Consider the following 19141-nt stretch of genomic DNA (forward strand, 5'->3'; position numbering starts at 1 on the left):
GCTACTTGCTTATAAAAATAAACATCTTTCCTTATCACTTGTTCCCAGTTCACACCTATGGTGACAATAAAATGGAGCATTTTAGTCATTTATTCAACAAATATTTGGTTTTTACACTGTGTGTAACACCTGTCTAATGTATCCAGTTATCTGTTTATTGTACGTTTAAGGAAATGTACAATGTTTTTGCTGTTCTCCTGCCTTCTTAGGTGTGGGATGTAATTAAGAGACTTACTGAAGCTCTTGATCTAAACTGTGACCTTTTTTGCATACATCATATGGCTCTTCAAGATCTCTCATCTTTGTATTAGAATCCTGCATTGTACAGGAGCCCAACATGGGGCCTGGCACTTGGTGTTTGGTAGATATTAGCTCAATGAATGAATGAATGCATGCATGCAATATGCTGCAGAGCTCTTGGTGATCATATACATAAGTAGACATATAATCTCTCATCCAATCTAGACACTTTAGAGAGTGGAAGGCCGTGCTATTAGAGTTTTGCTGGGACTGCCCTGGTCCACCTGGGATGTCTGATCACCCTATTGGTGACATCATTGGTGGTGATTGGAGTCATGACCCAGGATAAGACAGCTGAGAGTTGCTTCTGTTGAGGACTGTGCACTGCAGTCTGCATCAGACAGCAGAGCCTAGGAGTCATCTAATGGCATTTAATATTTTATTTCATTTATTTTCTTACTCCCTGCCTACCTTAAGAAATTATTTGAACTAATTTATAGTAAACAATACTTGCAGTAGAATCATGATTGCAAAACAATGATAAAGTGAGCAGATATCTGCCTGAGATTTCTTGTGCTTGACCCTCTCAGTGTAAAGCTGAAAACTGAGAGAATGTCATTCAATGAATGGATTTCGTGACTTAAGGAGCAGAATTGAGTGTTTCTGGAGTTGGAAGTTGTCACTTGATCATTCACTAACTGAAAAGAACAATGATTTTCCCCTTTTTATTCCAATAAAATGCTTATTAAATTACTAAGGCAGGTGTCTAGTAGGCAGCTGGGTCTAGAGCTCCAGGGTTGGGTCAGGGCTGCAGACACAGATTTAGGAATGACTCAGAAACATATAGCTTTTAAAGAGGATGGTCTTAACAGTCTGCAAAACTCTTAGCCTCACTTCTGTTCGGTGGGTTTTTCATAATCTTTCCCTAGCTCATTCTGAATCTTTGATGCCATCTCTTACCAAGCATCTAACTAAAATACTGAAGTGTGAACTTCTGTGTATAGTGTGGGAGACTTCAGATAATACTACTAACTTCAGTTTGTTGAGTGCTTACTATGTGACAGATACTGTTTGATTGCTTTACATGTATTAGCTTATTTAATCTTCCTAAGTACACCATAAAGTAGTTAACTATTGTTATTCCCATTTTATAGATGAGGAAATTGAGGTACTAAACAGTTAAATTATTTGCCCAATGTTAATCAGTTGGTCTATGAGGAGGCTGTCATTAAAGGCAGGCAATCTAAAACCAATCTGTGTATTTAATTTCTCATAGATAATTATTCTAATTATCAATAGTAAGAGTTTCATCTCTAAAATAACAATCCTTTATCAATTGAAAGAGACTCAGCTTATAAACCCTTCTGTTTATATACATCATTGTTATCAAACTTGTATTTCTTAACCCCTAGTCTCCTTAAGTTTACTCTTCTAAAGTACATTGATTTATGCTGTCCCAGCCACACCAGCCTTTATTCTGTCTCTCAGTAGGCCAAGCTCATTCTGTTTTAGCCTTTTGCAATAGCTGTTCCTTTTCCATTCTGGACTGTCCTTCTGAATTTCAGATGGCCAGCCTTTTAACATTAAGACCTCCATTCAGACATGACCAAAAGAAAAGCACTCCCTCGTCAGCCAGTCTAGAGTAGTCAGTCCTGTTACATTATCACATTATGATAATTATCAGCAGAGCACTTATGACCGACTGTTTTTTCCTTGTTAGTCAATGGGAAAAAAAGGGGACACCTGTAATACTTTCAACAATAAAGATAAATTAAAAAAAAAAATCCTGTCTAGGCTCACCCTGGCCAGCGTGGCTCAGTGTTAGAGCGTCAGCCTGTGCACCAGAGGGTCATGGGTTCCATTCCCAGTCAAGGTCACGTACCTAGGTTAAAGGTTTGATTCCCTGGCCCTCGTCGGGGGCATGCTGGAGGCAACCAATCCATGTGTCTGTCTCACATCAATGCCCCCTCCCTCTGTCTCCCCTTCTCCCTCTCCTCTCTCCCTCTCCCTCTCTCTCCCCCTCCCCCCTTCCACTCTCTAAAAAGCTATGAAAAAATATCCTTGGGTGAGGATTATCAATAACAACAAAAATCCTGCCTCGGCATTTGGCAGAATTGGCAGATGCTGCTTTTCTCCTTCAAAACTACGTTGGAGCCCGTCTGTCATGGCTCAGTAGTTGAGGCCTGACCCATGAACCAGGATCGATTCCTGGTCAGGGCATATGCCTGGGGTTTTGGGCTCAGTCCCTAGTGGGGGTGTGCAGGAAGGAGGCCAGCCCATCAGTGACTCTCATCATTGATGCTTCTATCTCTCTCTCTCCCTTCCTATCTCTGAAATAAATAAAAACATTGTTAAAAAAATATATTAGAGCCCTGGCCTGTGTGACTCATTTGGTTGGAGCGTTTTCCCATACACCGGAGGGATGCAGTTTCAGTCCCTGGCCTGGTCGGGGTGTGTGTTGGAGGCAGCCGATGGATATTTCTCTCTCATGTTGATGTTCTCTCCGTCCCTTCTTCTCTCTCTGAAATCAGTAAGCATGTCCTTGGGTGAGGAAGAAAAAAACAATTAGAAATCCTTGTTGTACAACTGTGTCTACTAACATTTTATTCTAACCATATTTGAATATAGTTTTATAAATTATGTTTTGAAAGGGGAAACAGACTTTTTTGCTTTGTAAATGAGCCAGTAATTCCCACAGGTGACAGCTTTTGTCACCTAGAATCAATGTGATTGTTCATTTTGTTTGCGGTTGCTGAAATGGGCATTATAAATTTTTTTGGTAATGTTTTATAGTATCTTCTTCAAATCACTTTGCTTTAGCTATGCTGAATTCCTTTTTGAAATAATAAAGTAGGCAAACACCTTGGATCTTTCCTTTAAACCTGCGTAACTCAGGCTTTGTTTTTTTTCCCCCCTTTTCACATGAAAGGCCTTTACAGTATCAGTTTTACCTATCAGCAGCCATGCATAGGTAAAGCAGTGACTCTACATTTAAAACTCAGACTTGGAATATTTACAGTAGATTTTGATAACATGCAACAGAGGATCAACTTCAGGGCGTGTTGTTTTCAAAATAATTTATTGAAGTTTCACGCTTGGCCCTATTTTAGACACTTGGAAATAGAAGGGGAAAAACAATATGCTTACATTATGGAACTTATACATTGATGTGGTTCAATTAAAATTCAGATGATATTATTTTAAGACACATATTCAGGGGAAAAACGGTCAGGATAAAATTTTAAAAGCGAGATGAAGGAGAATGGAGAGAGGGAGCTCTATATTATTAGTCATTGTTCTGAACTTGAAGACTATAACATGTGAACCCACAGATCACTTTCATGGGCTAGTTTTACTTTACATATTAAATAAGACAAGGGTCTCAAAGTCTTGGCCATTCTTACTAAGTGCTATTCTTGCTAAATGTTAAAATGTAGCACAGTATTTTGCAGACTGGCTGTAAATAGGATGAGCTGGACAGGCACCCAACCTGATAAGTATAGCCAACTGCAAAGAAGAAATCAATATGTAAAATTGATGAAATAGTGTATATAAGCAATGGCTAAGCCTCCCTTCAAGGAGACAGAGCTTTGGATATGAATACCCTGTTTTCTTGACTTGCTGGAAGTAAATAAAACTACCTTGGGACAACCATATCTCATTTTTGAATAAAGAGCACCCCAAGTGGCAAACCCCCTTGAGTTAGATAACATATACAGTTTCCATGATTCTTGCAAATGATTAAACAAGTTCTTGACAACAATTATGAACACTTAAAGGTACAATATACACATCTTTCTCCAAATCACATTAAAGTAGTAGAACTGCTGTAATTTTGCTAAGTGTCCACGAATCTCTTGAAAAACACCAGGCATTTGGAAGGCCTAGAAATACTTCCATTTCCTTCTTCAGATTCATAACACATTATTTTGTGGCACAGATTCTTTGACCTGTTTTATCTGATGTTCTTTAGTTGAACAGTTTAGTGCATTCATGGAATTAAACATTTTACTAAATATATCACAAATAACTTGAAATATAGTTTCCCCATTTTCACCAGCTTTCATAGAATTCTTAATTGAATTATTAGTATTTACTAATCAATTACGTTTTTTTGTAAGCTCTTTTCCCTGAGTTCCTTGTTAGTCTAGTTCACACTAGAGCAGAGGTCAGCAAACCTTTTTCGTAAAAGCCAGACAGTATGTATTTTAGGCTTTGCTGGCCAGATGGTTACTGCTGCAACTACTTGACTCTGCCATTATAGCAAAAATGCAATCACAGACAATAAATATGTTAACAAACAATTGTGGCTATGTTCCAGTAGAACTTTATCTATGAACAGCAAAATTAGAATTTCATGTAATTTTCACATCTCACAAAATTTTCTTCTTTTTAAGGACCAGACAGTGGGCCGAATTTGTGTCCCAGACTCAGAGTCGGACCCCAAGTTGTATGTCTCATGTCCCCAGAAGAAGGAGAAATTTAAACATACCCCAGAAAGAGTTGTTTTACATTAATTATTCCATTACTCAGTCCATAATTATCAGTCATATATTAGATCAGTCACATTCCTGCTAAAATCACGTTCAGGCACACCTCGGAGATATTGCAGGTTCAATTCCAGGCCACCGCAAAAAAAGCAAGTATTGCAAAAATATGAGTCATAATCTTTTTGCTGTTGGAGGATCTTGCTCTTAATTTGTAGAAAACACATCTGTGTGCCTGTACTTTATTTCAAACAGTTACAAGATCAGTTCAGAAATCACTGAAGTTAAATAAATGAAGGGCTGAGGAAAGTCTCCAGCATAAAAGTAATCAAGTTATTAACATTTTTGTTACATATTGGATTTGTTTTCATTCACTTGGATTTTCATCTTCTTCCTTTTTAAAAGTTAAAGTCACTCTAGAATTATTACGACAGCTTCTTTTATTTTCATTGGTCTTCAGAGGAGCTACATTCGCAGAAAACGGGACTATGCTCAGGAGGCAGGATTCTTTTTATTTCAGTTGGGCTATAGGTCCAACACCATTTTATTGAACTCCAAATAGTATTCCCAGTTCTTAGATGTTTATGCATTTTTCATTGTATTACACATTGCTTAAAGTAAGTATGGTTTTGGTTGGTAATCCTGTTAAAATAGACTTTGTTAGTTTAAAGAGTTTTCTTTTAATGGGATTAGAACTGTATTGCTGTTTAAGGGTGGATTTCTGCTGCTTGCCATAGAAATGTCACTATTTTCCTACCTTTTTTGTTTCTTGCTCTTGAACTTAGGCCAATTTGCCATGAAAGTGTATTTTAGGGAATCTCCTGACATAAACGAAAACAATTTTGGAATCTCCAACAAAAAACATATTTTGCGTTCCTCTTCAAGGTAAGTGTTTCCAGGGTATTTTGATTTGCTGGGACTGTTGTTGGTGCTTGTTTTTTCTGTTTTATGCTTCTTTTCAGTCTGTTTGGTTTCCACTGTAAGAGGTCCAGTGTTTTTTCTTTCCATTAGTATAATTATCAGTATGGAATGTTACCCAGAATAACTGCTTTTCCTGACCCTATCATATACCGTTGCCTTCTCTTAGAACATTTTCTAACTTATGTCTTGATTGAATAGCCCTTATCTCCTTCATTCACTCTTCCTCTGTTCACTTAACCTTACAGGATTATGTTAGACACAGTGCTAACTAAGTTCCTTCCCTACAGAGTGTTCTCCCGTTGCACTATCCACCTCTTACTGCCCTGCACTTCCCTCTGAATTTTCTCTTTTTTATGGTCACAGCTTCATCACCTTCATTTGTAGTCCACTTCTTTCCACTATTCTTGCTGCTTTCCTTTACCTTAGACTTTTCCACGTCAGACTCTTCAGTCACCTGGCTCCCCACCTTCTCCCTCTGCACTTGCCTCCTGGGGCTGCTGCGCATCATCCATCTCTCTGGCTTGCATAGCTCAAGTCCTTCTCCCAGTCCTTCTCCTCCTTGAAATAGGAGTGGGCCTGGTGGCATCAATGTATTGAAGTGGACTTGACTGGGTAGATGAGTGTGGAGAATGGCATTTTCTTTGCTCCTGCACCATTGGTTCCATCTCGGAACAGCTGGCTGAAGCAGTGTTCCTTAGCCATGAGGATTTCTTCCCGGATCATGCCTCCCTTCTCCGTGCAGGATCACAGAGAACATTGGGTCATGCTCTTTATATTTTTTTTCTGACTGAAACTTTATGAAATATAACTGTCTCTCATGTCAAAACTGCCTTGTCTTAAAACATCATTGTGTTACTCTGTCCACACTGAATTATAGACACATCTTTTTCTTGATTCAGTGAGACAGTTTTCAGTGTAATAAAAAGAATTACCTTAGCTTCCAACCAGGGGACTGAGTCCTGCCTTGTGGATGACTAGTTGAATTCAATATTTTGTAGTTAGATATACTCATGGATTATCAGAACTAGAAGAGACATGAAGAATTGTTCCGCTCTCCTGTTTTACGTATGAGAAACTCAAGGCCTTAACTAATGAATGCCAAGCTCAGTGTTGAATGAGTGAAAAACTAGGGTTGGAGTTTGAGTCTCCTGATGCCAGGTTTTTGTTGAATCAACTGATTTTTCTATAGCATTGATTCAGGAAAAAGATGTTGATTAAAGAATATCCTATGAAATAATAAATTGTGTATGTGTTTTTAACACCCAGGACAATGATTCATATCTCCCTAAAATATCTCAATATTAGTGAACTTTGACTCTTGCAGCAATACCAATCTAAAATGGTTTGCCTTGCAAGCCTATGATTGCCTTACAACATGATACCATGGCCTGGTATGTACAGGAGGAAACCTACTAGAAACATGGGATAGCAGGTTAAGTACCAGCAGTAAAGTGTGCACACATTGTACTGGAATTATCAGGTAGGCCACACAAAGGGTACCCGTGTCCAGCTGTTACTCATTTCTTTTTGTTCTTTTCCTCCTCAAAGCTAAGAATTACCACTTTTTTTCCTCCTGCTCATAAAGAGGCCATAGTTTTAGACCTTAAATATGACTTTAATTGCTCTGTCATTTTGATGGAAATAGTATTACTTTCTTGAAGCAGATTAGGAATTCTCATCAGCACATCTTCTTAGCAAAATATGATTCAATAAAATTCTGGGGAATGAAGGATTACTTCTGTATTCACCAGAATACCTTTGAACTGTTCTAGTGAATTCAGTCCTATTCCAGGGTAATGATAGTCCCAAATTTGGGTTGGATTACAAGTAGGGTGAAGATCTGCAGGGGTATCCCTGGACCTGGGATTGTGTGTGTATGCATTTACACATATAGGTGAAAATAACTGTAGATGTGCTGCTCTTTCAGTATGACATTCCCCAGGTCCAGCAACCTACGAATAAACCACCTGTCAGTTTGCCGCTGCTTCTTTCCTGGAGAGATGGCTTGTCCTCTTTGGCCTTCCAAAGTGGTAATTTCAGCTTTTCACGTATATCTGTAGGTTAATATATTCAGGCAGTGCATTGGCATGACTTACCTTTTCCCTCCCATGTGGAGGAAAGTGTTGGAGGTGACAGTCCTTATGATGTGTAGCTTCCCATAGCCAGTGTGGTGAATGGGCTTATCCATTGGCCCTAGGGAAGCTTTAGGGGAAAGCTTAGTGATGCCTGTAGATTTTGGTTTAGGGATCCGTGTTGGGATTCTCTGCTTGCATACCTCCTTGATCTTGAATTAAACAGAAGAACAAAAGGTAATTAATGGTACAGTTGGTGGAGAAGCAGACATTTTCAGGACATGGAGTCAGCTTGGAGGATTTGGCTTTTTGAAAGCACTGGGTTCTGGGGACAGACCAAAGATTGCCAGGTTGGAAAAAACACACAACACTTTAGTAAAGCAATTCTACCAGCATATGCACAACACTTTAGTAAAGCAATTCTGCCAGCATACACTACGTGTAAGGCCCTCAACAGTCTATCCAGTACTAAATACTGAGGTAAATAGGTTATTTTTCTTGTTTTTTGGCAATCATGGTACTGTGGTGGAGATAAAGAGGAGTAGTGTTCCAAATTCTTCTCAAAGGGCCATGAGATTGCAGAGAAAGGTTAATTTAACTGAGGGATCTAAGAGAGCTTTATGAAGAAAGTAGCATGACTTTACTTGGGCCTCTGAAGACTTGGATTTTTAACAGCAGGATTTTTAACAATCTGGAGAGCATTCCAGAGTAAGGAGATACTTTTGACAGTAGGATGAAGGAATACTCTTGGCAATGTCCCTGAGGTAGGAAACCAGACACAGTTGAGAAATGAAGTGACTTTCACATTAGGTTGTATTTGAGAGGTGGAATGGGAATGTAGATGGGGCCAGATAGGAAAAATCGTACTGGTTATGTAGACAGTATGTAAGTGGGGGCGGAGGGGTGCCAGTGGGGTTAATAAGGACATGGGTGGGGGGAAGACACATTGTAGAGATAGAATTGCATTAGTATTTGCTCACTAGTAGTGTATGAGGGGTGAGAGAGGACTCAGAGTTAAATGATCTAGACTAGGAGAGTGGGTTATGGAATGTGAAGACCTGATTGAGTTCATGTTCACTTAGAAATATATTTATTTAATTTATTAAGGAAAGATACTCTTGGATAAGAACACTTATTGTTAAAGAGGTAGGAAAAGCTAACTGTAGTTCTTCCATTGTGAGCCACAGTTGATTTTTAGTACTATTTTCCCCTTTTTGATTGCATCATTCTTTCCTTGCCATGAGCTCAAAAATATAAATCATTTAAAAATGCATTATAGTTTTCATCATAGATTTCTAATACTGTTTTTATGGGAGCCCTTCTTATATTGTTTTTTGTTTTCACATTTTATTGTACTGATAAAGTACAGTGAAGTCCCTTTATCTCTTTACATAAACATTCACTATTTAAAATGCCACCTAACTTTTATAGCAACCATAATTGGATTTCTAAATAAACATTACACAGACTTGGTTAAAAATATGAATCTTCCAATAAAGGATAAACTGTATGCTTTCTGTTGGTGCATTTAGTCAACATAGCAAATGAGATGCTGATACCATGATTTAGTCTTCTCCTTATATAAATGGTATTCCTACCTTTCGTCCTTACCTCATGGTCTCATCTTCAGTGTGGAAATACTCATTCAATTTTTTTTCCTCTCAAATAGGCACAGCCTTTTTTGTTGTTGTTTAATAATCAAACTCAATGACCAATAATGGTTTGATGAGATGGGGCAGCCTCTTGATGATCAGGAGAGTAGGTTAGTTGTGTGTATCAAGATCCCTAAAGCTCATACTCACCCTGTTGCTAGGAGGTTTTTTTTCTAGGAAATAATCAGAGATGCTCACAAGGCTTGTTTTTAACATTAAAACAATGGAAAATGGACACAGTTTAAGACTCCAACAATCATGATGGAGTAAATGAATTACACCATAATCATATGAAAACATTATGCTGTCTTCAAATAAATGGTGCTTTTGAAGATATACAAAGTGTTTATTCAGAAACGTTGAAAGCAAGATTAAAAACTATATACATGTTTCCACTATGTTTGTGTGAAGAGAAAATACGGGAGAACATATACCAATGGCATCAGTCGTTAACTCTGGTTAGTAGAGTTACAGATTTTTATTTCTCTACATTTTTTGTATTTTCTATAATAAGTATACAATTAGAAAAAACAACAGTAAGTTATATTAAGGGATAAAAAAGGAAGGAAACACTTCAAAGATCAGAACATTTCTGTGAACGTCAACCATATTCAAACCATGAGCAGTAGCAGCTGCAGTTGAAATTAGTGGTGGCCCGGCCGAGCGTGGCTCAGCAGTTGAGCGTCGACCTAGGATCCAGGGGATCGGGGTTCGATTCCCGGCCAGGGCACATGCCCGGGTTGCGGGATCGATCAATGACCCTCTCATCATTGATGTTTCTATCTCTCCCTCTCCTTTCCTCTCTCTGAAATCAATAAAGATATATTTAAAAAAAAAAAAAATTAGTGGTGGGCTAATTCAAGTCAGCTGATCTTGTGACCATAGCATTGATTATAGTCTTTCTAAGATATATTTCTGTGATGTCCTTTAATTTTGTTGATTAAGATTGGTTCTTCCTATTTAGTATATAATATACGTTGGGATTTTTTTTTAATTGTAAGATTCCTGGGTCTTCCTCCTAGGAATTATAATTATTTGTCTATGGATGCGACTGGTAATCCCCATTAAAAAAAAAACAAAAACCTTTATTGATTTCAGAGTGAGGAAGGGAGAGGGAGAGTTGTCTGTCTCATCAATGATGAGAGAGTCGTCATTGATCAGCTACCTCCTGCACACACCCCGACTGGGGATCAAGCCCGCAACCCTGGCATGTGCCCTGACCAGGAATCAAACCGATATCTCCTAGATCCTAGGTTGATGCTCAACCGCTGAGCCATGCCGGGCTGGGTGGTAATCTCTCAGGGTGATTCATCTGATGAAAGAGATCAGCCTGCCACACTTTGAGAAACACTGCCATAGCTGAACCTCCTTTAGATGTAAGCTTTAAGTCTTTCAGGTAGAACTCTGGCCTACCTGGATGGGGGAGGTTTAACACTGTGAAAGGTCAGGGCTTCGTGGCCCAATGGTTTCCTAGCTGCTTATCAGAACCACCCGTGTGGCTTTTAAAACACTGCAGGTACCCAGATCACATCTCAGAACCTACTGACTCACATTGTCTAGGACTGGGGTATAGGCATGTGAATTTTTATGAGCACCACAGGTTACTTAGAGCTGAAATCTGTTTGATTAACCAGTTGTAAGGAACACAGTATTGGTGGGGCTTGCTTTTTAAAGCTATACTGATATATGTTGGGGAAGACAGTGTGGCTTGGGATAGTGGACATTGATAGGGCCAGCTGCCCAAGTTATTGGTTTCCTATTGTTTCCACACCATTGATGCTGCAAGTTAATTTTTTGTTTTTGATAACTCTGATTTCGCTACATAGTTTTTACCTCTAGATGGCAGCAAAGGCTGGTTATTTTATTGGGATAACCCTCAGTGTCCTTCCCAAATCTTAAAAAAATGCTTGTTTTGTTTTGTTTTCTTATATGAATTTTATACTTGGACATATTTCAGTAAATGATGTATGGACCTTTAAAATATGTCATCTTTTGGATAATTTTTATGGAACATTATATCAAATAACTCCAAGAAAGTTTTATCCAAATTTGGAGTGCATCTTGAAAAAGTAATTCATGCATATGACTCTTTTAAGACTACATAGTGGATGTCCTACTGAGAGTTGGAGACTCCTGGGTTTCATCAGAGAGCAGATGCCTTGGAGGAGATTAAGGAAGTGGAAAGCTCATCCATAGAAGAAAAAATTTTTAAAATGTTTTAACACAATTCAACATGGAAATTGGTATTTGGAATTAGAAGTCTGAAGGATGCTGAATTCAACGAGACAGAGGCATTGGTTCTATCAGAGAGCAGTAGAAATAAAAGGAGTATATTTGTAGAGTATATTCCTTGAATTCTTAAAATGTTGGCTTCTTTCGCCCATAGGTTCTAAAAAGAACCAAGCAATCTACAAGACTTCCTAGTTACAACAAGTCATTAGGTAGCAGTGAGTTTTAATGGCTAAAAGAAGTACAGAAAGGTGAAGATGTTTTCAGTTTTATTTGGAGTCTTAGTTCTATAGCCTGGTTTCTACTCTTTCATATTATCATGGAGGACAAACATCTGAACATATACTAGAACAAAATCATTATGGGGACATTATCAGATCCTAGTGAGACAGCTGGAGTCAGGATGCTTCTTTTTTTCTAAATGAAATGAATTTTGTAAGCTCTTTGAACTTTTTGGAGATGCATTGGCAACATGTTTATAAGAAAGCAGTGTTCTCTCAGGAGTGTTCCTGACTCAGGGACTGCAGGGCCCTCTTTACAACTTTAGCTTTAGAGGTTGAAAGGCTCACAACTCCTAAAGACCTCAGATCATTTTGACTTGTGGTCACTGGGGTGTTGCAGGGGAGGGGGCGGATTCATGCCACCTGACTCCCTCAGGGACCTAGCTGTGGAATGCTTGGTCAAGGCTGGATGTTATCACAGTGACAGTCTTTTGTATTTTTGTTTTTTTTAAATCTCTGTTTAATGGGAAAGTGCCTAAATAATGATGATGGATATGGTAATGAAAAGGAGGAAATGTAAACTGGAGAAAAAATATCTTTGAAATATTATTTTTCTCTTTTGTCTTTTGTATTGTTTGATAAATCACTGCTAATTTGAAGGAAAAAAAAAAAAAAAGGAAATAACAGATAATGAATCTGGCAGATAGCCCAGAATTTTATATGCTGCTTTGGCTTTTTTCTCTTGATTTTCTCAGAATTTTCTCATTACACAGTAAAACTTTATCACTAAAGATTTTATAGTTTTATATGGCAAGAGGTCCTTCAAAAGGAAACTGTAATTTGTTTAGCTCGTTCCTATTGACCTCCTGTGAGAGAACATTTGGTTTTAAATATTGTTTCAGTGCTATGATTTATGTTAAAGAGTTGTCCAGTTTCTGAGGTGAGGGTTAGAGGAAATTGATGCCTTTCTTAAATAATGTAACATGATTTGTGGCTGTATCTGTTCACCTCCCAACCTCTCTGTGGTAATTACACCGCGGGCAGTGAGGGCAATCCAAGAATAAACATTGAAATACAGTGTTGAAAAATCCTTCCTAACCCCAGTTGCTTCCATTTTGTGCCCAGACACACAGCATCAGTAGAAATAGTATGTTAAAATACAATGTGCTAACCTTGAACTGTCTTCCTTGTTTATCCCCTTGCATTTTATTCATCTGTCAGGTTTTTCATCTTAGCTTTCTTTTTGTGTCTTCCCCTTATTTTTCATTCCTTTGTTTGCACCCACTTAGTTTTTTTAAAATCATTTGCAGGGTCGCATTTCACAACAGCCTTGGGTTAGTGGCTAGAGCACAGACTGCAGAGCCAAATAGACTTGATCTTTCATTCTGGTTCTGGTACCATCTAGGTGTGTGTCCTTAGCCTTGCAGACCTCAGTTTCCTCATGTGTAGTCTGTATGTGGAGATTAGAATATCTACTGGCAAGTTCTTTGGGGAGTAGAGATACTGTTTGGGAAAGTCCCTGGCACATGCAAAGTGCCAGATAAGTGCTAGTTGTTACTCATGTCAACATTATTATCATCTTTGTCTTTTTTCCTTATACCTCTTCTTAAGATGCCAATTTCTTGATCATATTCATAGCTTATATTCTTTGATTACTTTACCTTTTTTGTTTTCCTGCTGTATTCCTTGTTCTCCCTCTCTTCAGTTAGGCATTAGAGATATGCTACTAAGCCTAGTAGTTGAGGCAGCTGAACAAGCAGTGCCCATCTCTGGGCTGTTTTTAACCACCTCTGTCCCAGAGAAGGATCCTGTCACACATCCTTTCCCTCATTCTGCTTGGTATGATCATTGTGAGTCTTCCTTTTTTAGAGTTCCCCTAAAGACACATTATTCTCTACTCTTTCCTGTCTTTTCCTACCCTTGAATTGTTTGAAAAATGAAGCATTTATACCACCTATAAAGTCCTTTGGCCCTGACACTCTGTGATTCTGTGAAAAGAACAAATGCTAGTCTGCTGTGGCCACCAGGTGTGTTTCTGGCCATGTGTACCTTTGTTGAGCACCTACTACCAGCAGTGTGTAAGTTCTGGGTAATGTAAGACTGGTTTTGAAACGGTGTATGCCCACGAATGGCCCTGGGAGCTTGTTAAGATGGAGACTTCCTGAATTGGAAATCTGCAGAGTACTAAGTGATTGTAATAAAGGTGGTCAGTGGCTGCATTTAGAGAAAAACTGATATAGGAGTTTAAAAAATAAATGATAGCTGATTCTTGCTCTCAAGAAATTATAGTATGGGAGAGGTAACAAGAGGCAAAATGAAATGCTATAATAGAGGCACAGAGAGAAGTATTTTGGAAACTTGGAGGAAGGTTATAAAGAAATAAGGAAGGTTTTCCAGAGTAAATGGCACTTGAGGTAGGAGTAGAGTTTCAATATGAGGAACAAAGAGTAGAGCATTCCAGCCCTTGGAACAGCATAAGCAAAGGTACAGGGTAAGAAAGCATGATGAATATTTACGAGGATGGTCAGTACTGTGTGCTGCTGAGGATGCAGGGTATGTGCAGAGTTTCAGAGGGAGGTGAGATGAGAGATGGAGGCTTTGTAGAACGTTTTGACTTTGGGCGCTTAGTAATGTAAGTGCTAAGTAAGTGATGTTTTGCGAGGGGGGACTGGAGAATTGCCACAATCAGAACAGTGTTGTAGAAAGATCACTGACGACACTAGTGAAGGCTGGATTAGAGAGGTGAGGGGTTAAATGTAGTAGGTTAACTATCTTACAGTGGCATCTGAACTGAGGGCACAAATAAAAGAAGGGCAGAGAAAGAGCCACAGTGCACTGTGGTGTGGGCATATGCTTAGCTTGAAGTGTAGTTGGACCTTCCATGTGGAGCTGTTTGGTAGGCATTGAAAGTTTGAAGATGTTTCTTTGAGAACCATCATAGAGAAATTGTTGGTACTATTTAAGTGGCTCAGACAGCCCAGGGAGAAAATGTTAATTCCTCCTCACCTACCACTCTTTTCTTCTTCCACCACGGGTACTTTTACATCCCTATCTCAGAGTCTGAGAGTTGAGTTTTGTCTGACTCTATTCTGTGCCCACAGCCCCTACACAAGGCCGTTGCTCTTATTAACTGATGAGAGGGTAATTAGTCCTGAGAGCAGCCCCCTGAAGAGGCATTCTTTCCAGCACGTGAACAGTGCACACTGACTGAACCATTATCCAGCACTGATTGGCTAGCTGGGGAAAAGGAAATCCTGTCCCTCTCCTCCAGTGACTAGGCTGGCCCCTCAGCATTGTGTCTGGTCCACACAGACAGATTACATAAACTTGTACTCTGCGGAGGGAAGGTATTTGTCACTTCTTGGTCCCAGAGGCATTCAGTAAGGACAGGATGGCCCCTTTAGCACATTTCCTTCCTCATTGGGACTCTGAGAAAAGCTGGAATAGAGCCATAGTTGATAGGTTGGCTTAAAAAAATAGTAATAATTGTCCATTGTTCTCCCTCGTCCTCTCATTACCCTTTTTAGAAGCTAAAAGCAGCAGTCCTGGCAGCATTTATATTTTCCAAAATTTTTGTAACAATATGTATTAAATTTATAATCCAAAAAATGCTTTATGTAAAAATATTGTGCTGCTTCTGTCTGTCACTATGAAAGATGTTGCCCTTCTCAGTATGATTCCTACCCACTGACCTCATTCCTGTTGCCTGAAGGGACTGTCAGGTATTTAAGTGTTCCTTGTGTTAGGGACACTTTAGGAATCTGTTGCAGTTGTTAGTTAGCTCCATTCTATAAAATTGTACTTTTCTGAGCCTTCAAAACTGACTGGTATCAGTGAATTCGGGCAAGAACATCACTAGAAGGCAAAGAAGAGAAAAGGAATAGCTGTGTTTTTTTAAGAGAAGGAAAAAACCAACACACTAATAGTGAAGGATAGTAATTCATTCTTGAGGAATTTCTTTGAGTTGTTTGAAAAGTGGCTGCATTGTAGCAGGTTTTTATATGCATTTGTTATTAGACATACATTGGAGAACAACTTGAAAATTCTAGTTTAAAATGGCAGTTTTATTTGGTAATTTAATCCTGAACTGGAAGCAGAATTTGGAGACTGACAAGGTTGAACCCTAACACTTTTCTCCCTGAGCTGGGAAAATACACAATGCTTTTTTTAAAAAGTGATTTGGGGACTATCAGTCTTTTTTTTTTTTTTTTTTTAAATAAGTTATGATGTGGCTTGAGAAATGGACACCCTAAATTAGGGTATACCATCTAGGAAAATTTTGTAGGTTTCTACAAAACCAGCAGTACTGGTGTCTCTGGGTTTAGCCGATGGTATTTATCTTTGTGGTGACTGGATCTTGATCCCTTGATTGCCTTTCCTGGTGGTCCTGGGTCTGTGTCAGGACTGTAAGATGGCCACTTCCTTACAAGCTTTGATACGGGTAGTTGTGTTGGTCCTTCTATGGATCAGCTTCACTCATTTCTGTTTCTTTTCTTTCCAACCACCTCTGAGGCCCATCATGTAATTCCTGGTCTGCACATGTTGATAGACTGTACAAGCTCATTCTTCATGCCTGACACTTTGCCTTTGCTTATAGAATCTTGCTTTAGAGTAGAGTGGACTTGGATTTCAGCTCTAGTACTCTAGTATAGTCTCCCAACATCGAGGACTCATGCTTCTCCTTGGTCATGCCTTCTCCCCTCTCCTACCTATAAGCACCATCCCCAGGTCAGTCTTACCCATGCCTGCCCGTTTTTGTGGAGCTTGGCCTCTCACATTGATTATCTTGTCACCTTTACAGTGGCCTCAGAGAGACGGGAGGAGTTGGAAGGGAGGCAGATCACTCCCTGGCTGTGGTGATCATGGAAGGTTTCAGAAGAAGTGAGGCGTGAGCCAGGCCCTTCAGTGTGGGTAACTTAATGATAAGCAAATTCTATCCATGTAGAGCATTGGGGAGGAGGAATGGGAGAACCCTGCCTGTCTTTAGGGGCATTCCAAGTGTTCTCGCTTACATGGTAGACTTGTGAGGCAGAGTACAAGGAGGTAATGTTAGGTGACCTGCCTGCCCCCCGTAAGTAGTGGAGAAGATTAAATGCAATTCATTATACTCTTGCACTAAAGAAAGCAGCTTCTCAGAATTTTAACATGGAAAGAAAATGGGACAATGGAATTAGACCTGTTTTCATATGTCATTTTTGTCACATACTAATAATGACCTGCAGCAGTTTTCCTTAACTCTCAAAATTTTAATTTCTTTATGTTTAAAATTGTGACAATACCTACTTTATAGGATTGTTGTGAAGTGAACTAACATTGTATAAAGGATTAGTTTTCTCCCTTTTGTTATGTGGTCTCACTACTAGAGCCTTCTCTGAGGACACAGAACACTCCTGAGCACTGTATCAAGGCCTTCACAATCTGCCAGAACCCTGTCCCAACAGTCTCAGCTTCAGCCACACTGCACTATGACTCACAATTCCTTGAATGCTTAATTTGTGCTCTCCTGCCTGGCCCTCACACCTCTGCTCTTGTGGGCGTCTCTCAGGAATACCTTTTGTCCTCTCTCCCAGTCTTCATTCCCTAGCCCCTGCTCACATGTTATCTGTTTCTGAAATCTAACTTCCAAACCCTGCCCCAGAGCAACCTGCTCCAAATTCCTATACTACTTACTAGCTGTAGAATTTCTTTCCTGTGTTGTGCTCTGAGTTACCTTTTAAGGTTGTCCCCAACTCCCACCTTAGATTCTAAATCTTACACCTGCAAAATTACCTAGCATAGCAATGGGTAATATTAGGTGCATCATAAATATTTGTCAGTTTGATATTGTAGGTGACTTGTTGAGGAATGAAGAAAACTTGTATCCTAACAGAAGACATTCGTGTCTGTGGTGGTTATAAGCTATTGCAGAGGGAACTGAAACTACTCAGATAGGAATCTTTAGAGGGGTTTAAACAGTAAAGGGAGTTATTTGTTGAGTTCTTGGTAATCCTCCTAAAACCCATTTTTTCCTCCTTTAAGACAGAGGTGGTTGGTTGTCAAGACTTCTCTTTATTTCTCCCAAAGGCATGTGAGAATGGAAAGCTCGACCCAAAACTCTATAATATGGTATCTTTGAAAGAGACAAAGGTACGGGTAGTAATACAAATATAAATGTTCAAATATTCACATGATCTGGGTCAATCTTTCAAGTGAGTGGAAACAAGCTTATGCAACTACAGTCTTCAGTGCAGATTTTTTAAGTTGCTTGGAGGCTTATGTTTTGTCAGATTCAAGATTCTCATATTCACACACCAGACATAAGAGTTTTCAAATGAGCTGTCACATTTTTTTCATAGCAAGTAAAGGAGGAACTGGCTTACAGAGTCAGTTTGTCCATCTCTCTAATATAGTGGTTCTCAACCAGGGGCGTTTTGCCCCCTAGACATGTGGCTATGTCAGGAGACATTTTTGTCGCAGTTGGGGGATGCTACTTGGTATCTAGTGGGTGGAAGCCAAGAATGCTCCTAAACATCCTACAATGCACATGACATCCCCGCAACAAAGAGTCACTGGGCCCAAACCATTAATAGTCCTGAGGCTGAGAAACTTTGCTCTAATGAAAAATAAAAAGAGCTGATCTGGTGAGGATTAAAGGACATTAATTCATAGAATCTTAGAGAAGAAAACAAATCTTTAGAGACCATCTAGTAGGGTTAAAACACCTATATGTGGGAAAATGAGGAAAGAGAAATTTAATTTCTGAAAGGAAAGAAACTCTTGCAGGTAATTGGTTTGTTTATTTATGCCCCAACTTTATTTCCCAAATGAATTTTTAAACAATTAAAGGAGATTGGCAAGGTTTGGAGACAATTCGGAAATCACCGGAGTTAGAACTAGTAGAACTAGATGTGATTTTAGAGATCGCCAAGTCCACTTCTCTTTATTTACAAAAATAAATGATTTGTCCAGGACCCCATAGTGGACTGGAAAGGCATGAACTGAAACCTGATCTTCTGTTTGCTTGCCTCTAATGTTCCCTCCCTGCAGTCACCCCATTTATCTAAATCTTCCCTTGCCCAGTTTCAAGTATTAATTGCTCTTCTTAATCTACTATAGTCCTCGTAATCTCTAGATTATTGTAGGAAGTTTAGTTTGCCACTTGGTTAAATATTTGATACTCTTATTTCTTATCTCTTTTACTTACCCAGATTAATAAGTTCTTCAAGGATAGTGAATATTTTGTCTCCCTAATACCTGCCCCAGTATTGGATAGGAGGTAGGCAATTCAGTATGTCATGATCAGTGGATTGATCAGTTGTGTCCATGTGAGGCTTTGTGCG

The 19141-nt window shown here is 39.1% G+C and overlaps 2 protein-coding genes across 6 annotated transcripts in view; one reads left to right on the forward strand and one right to left on the reverse strand.

The window, feature by feature from the left end:
* The window catches only part of CMSS1 (cms1 ribosomal small subunit homolog), a 340238-nt gene that overhangs the window by 2521 nt on the left and 318576 nt on the right, over positions 1-19141 (forward strand). The gene's annotated exons all lie outside the window — the stretch shown is intronic.
* The window catches only part of FILIP1L (filamin A interacting protein 1 like), a 277711-nt gene continuing 261879 nt past the window's right edge, over positions 3310-19141 (reverse strand). Inside the window, exons 7-8 of the mRNA XM_081139356.1 lie at positions 7745-7932; positions 3310-6377 (exon numbers count right to left, since the gene is read on the reverse strand). Of these exons, the coding sequence (XP_080995482.1) occupies positions 6368-6377; positions 7745-7932 (198 nt within the window). The 3' untranslated portion in view covers positions 3310-6367. The remainder of the gene's footprint in view (positions 6378-7744; positions 7933-19141) is intronic.

The sequence above is a fragment of the Miniopterus schreibersii genome (assembly GCF_964146895.1).
Source record: "Miniopterus schreibersii genome assembly, chromosome: 5".
In the NCBI taxonomy this organism is placed as follows: domain Eukaryota; kingdom Metazoa; phylum Chordata; class Mammalia; order Chiroptera; family Miniopteridae; genus Miniopterus; species Miniopterus schreibersii.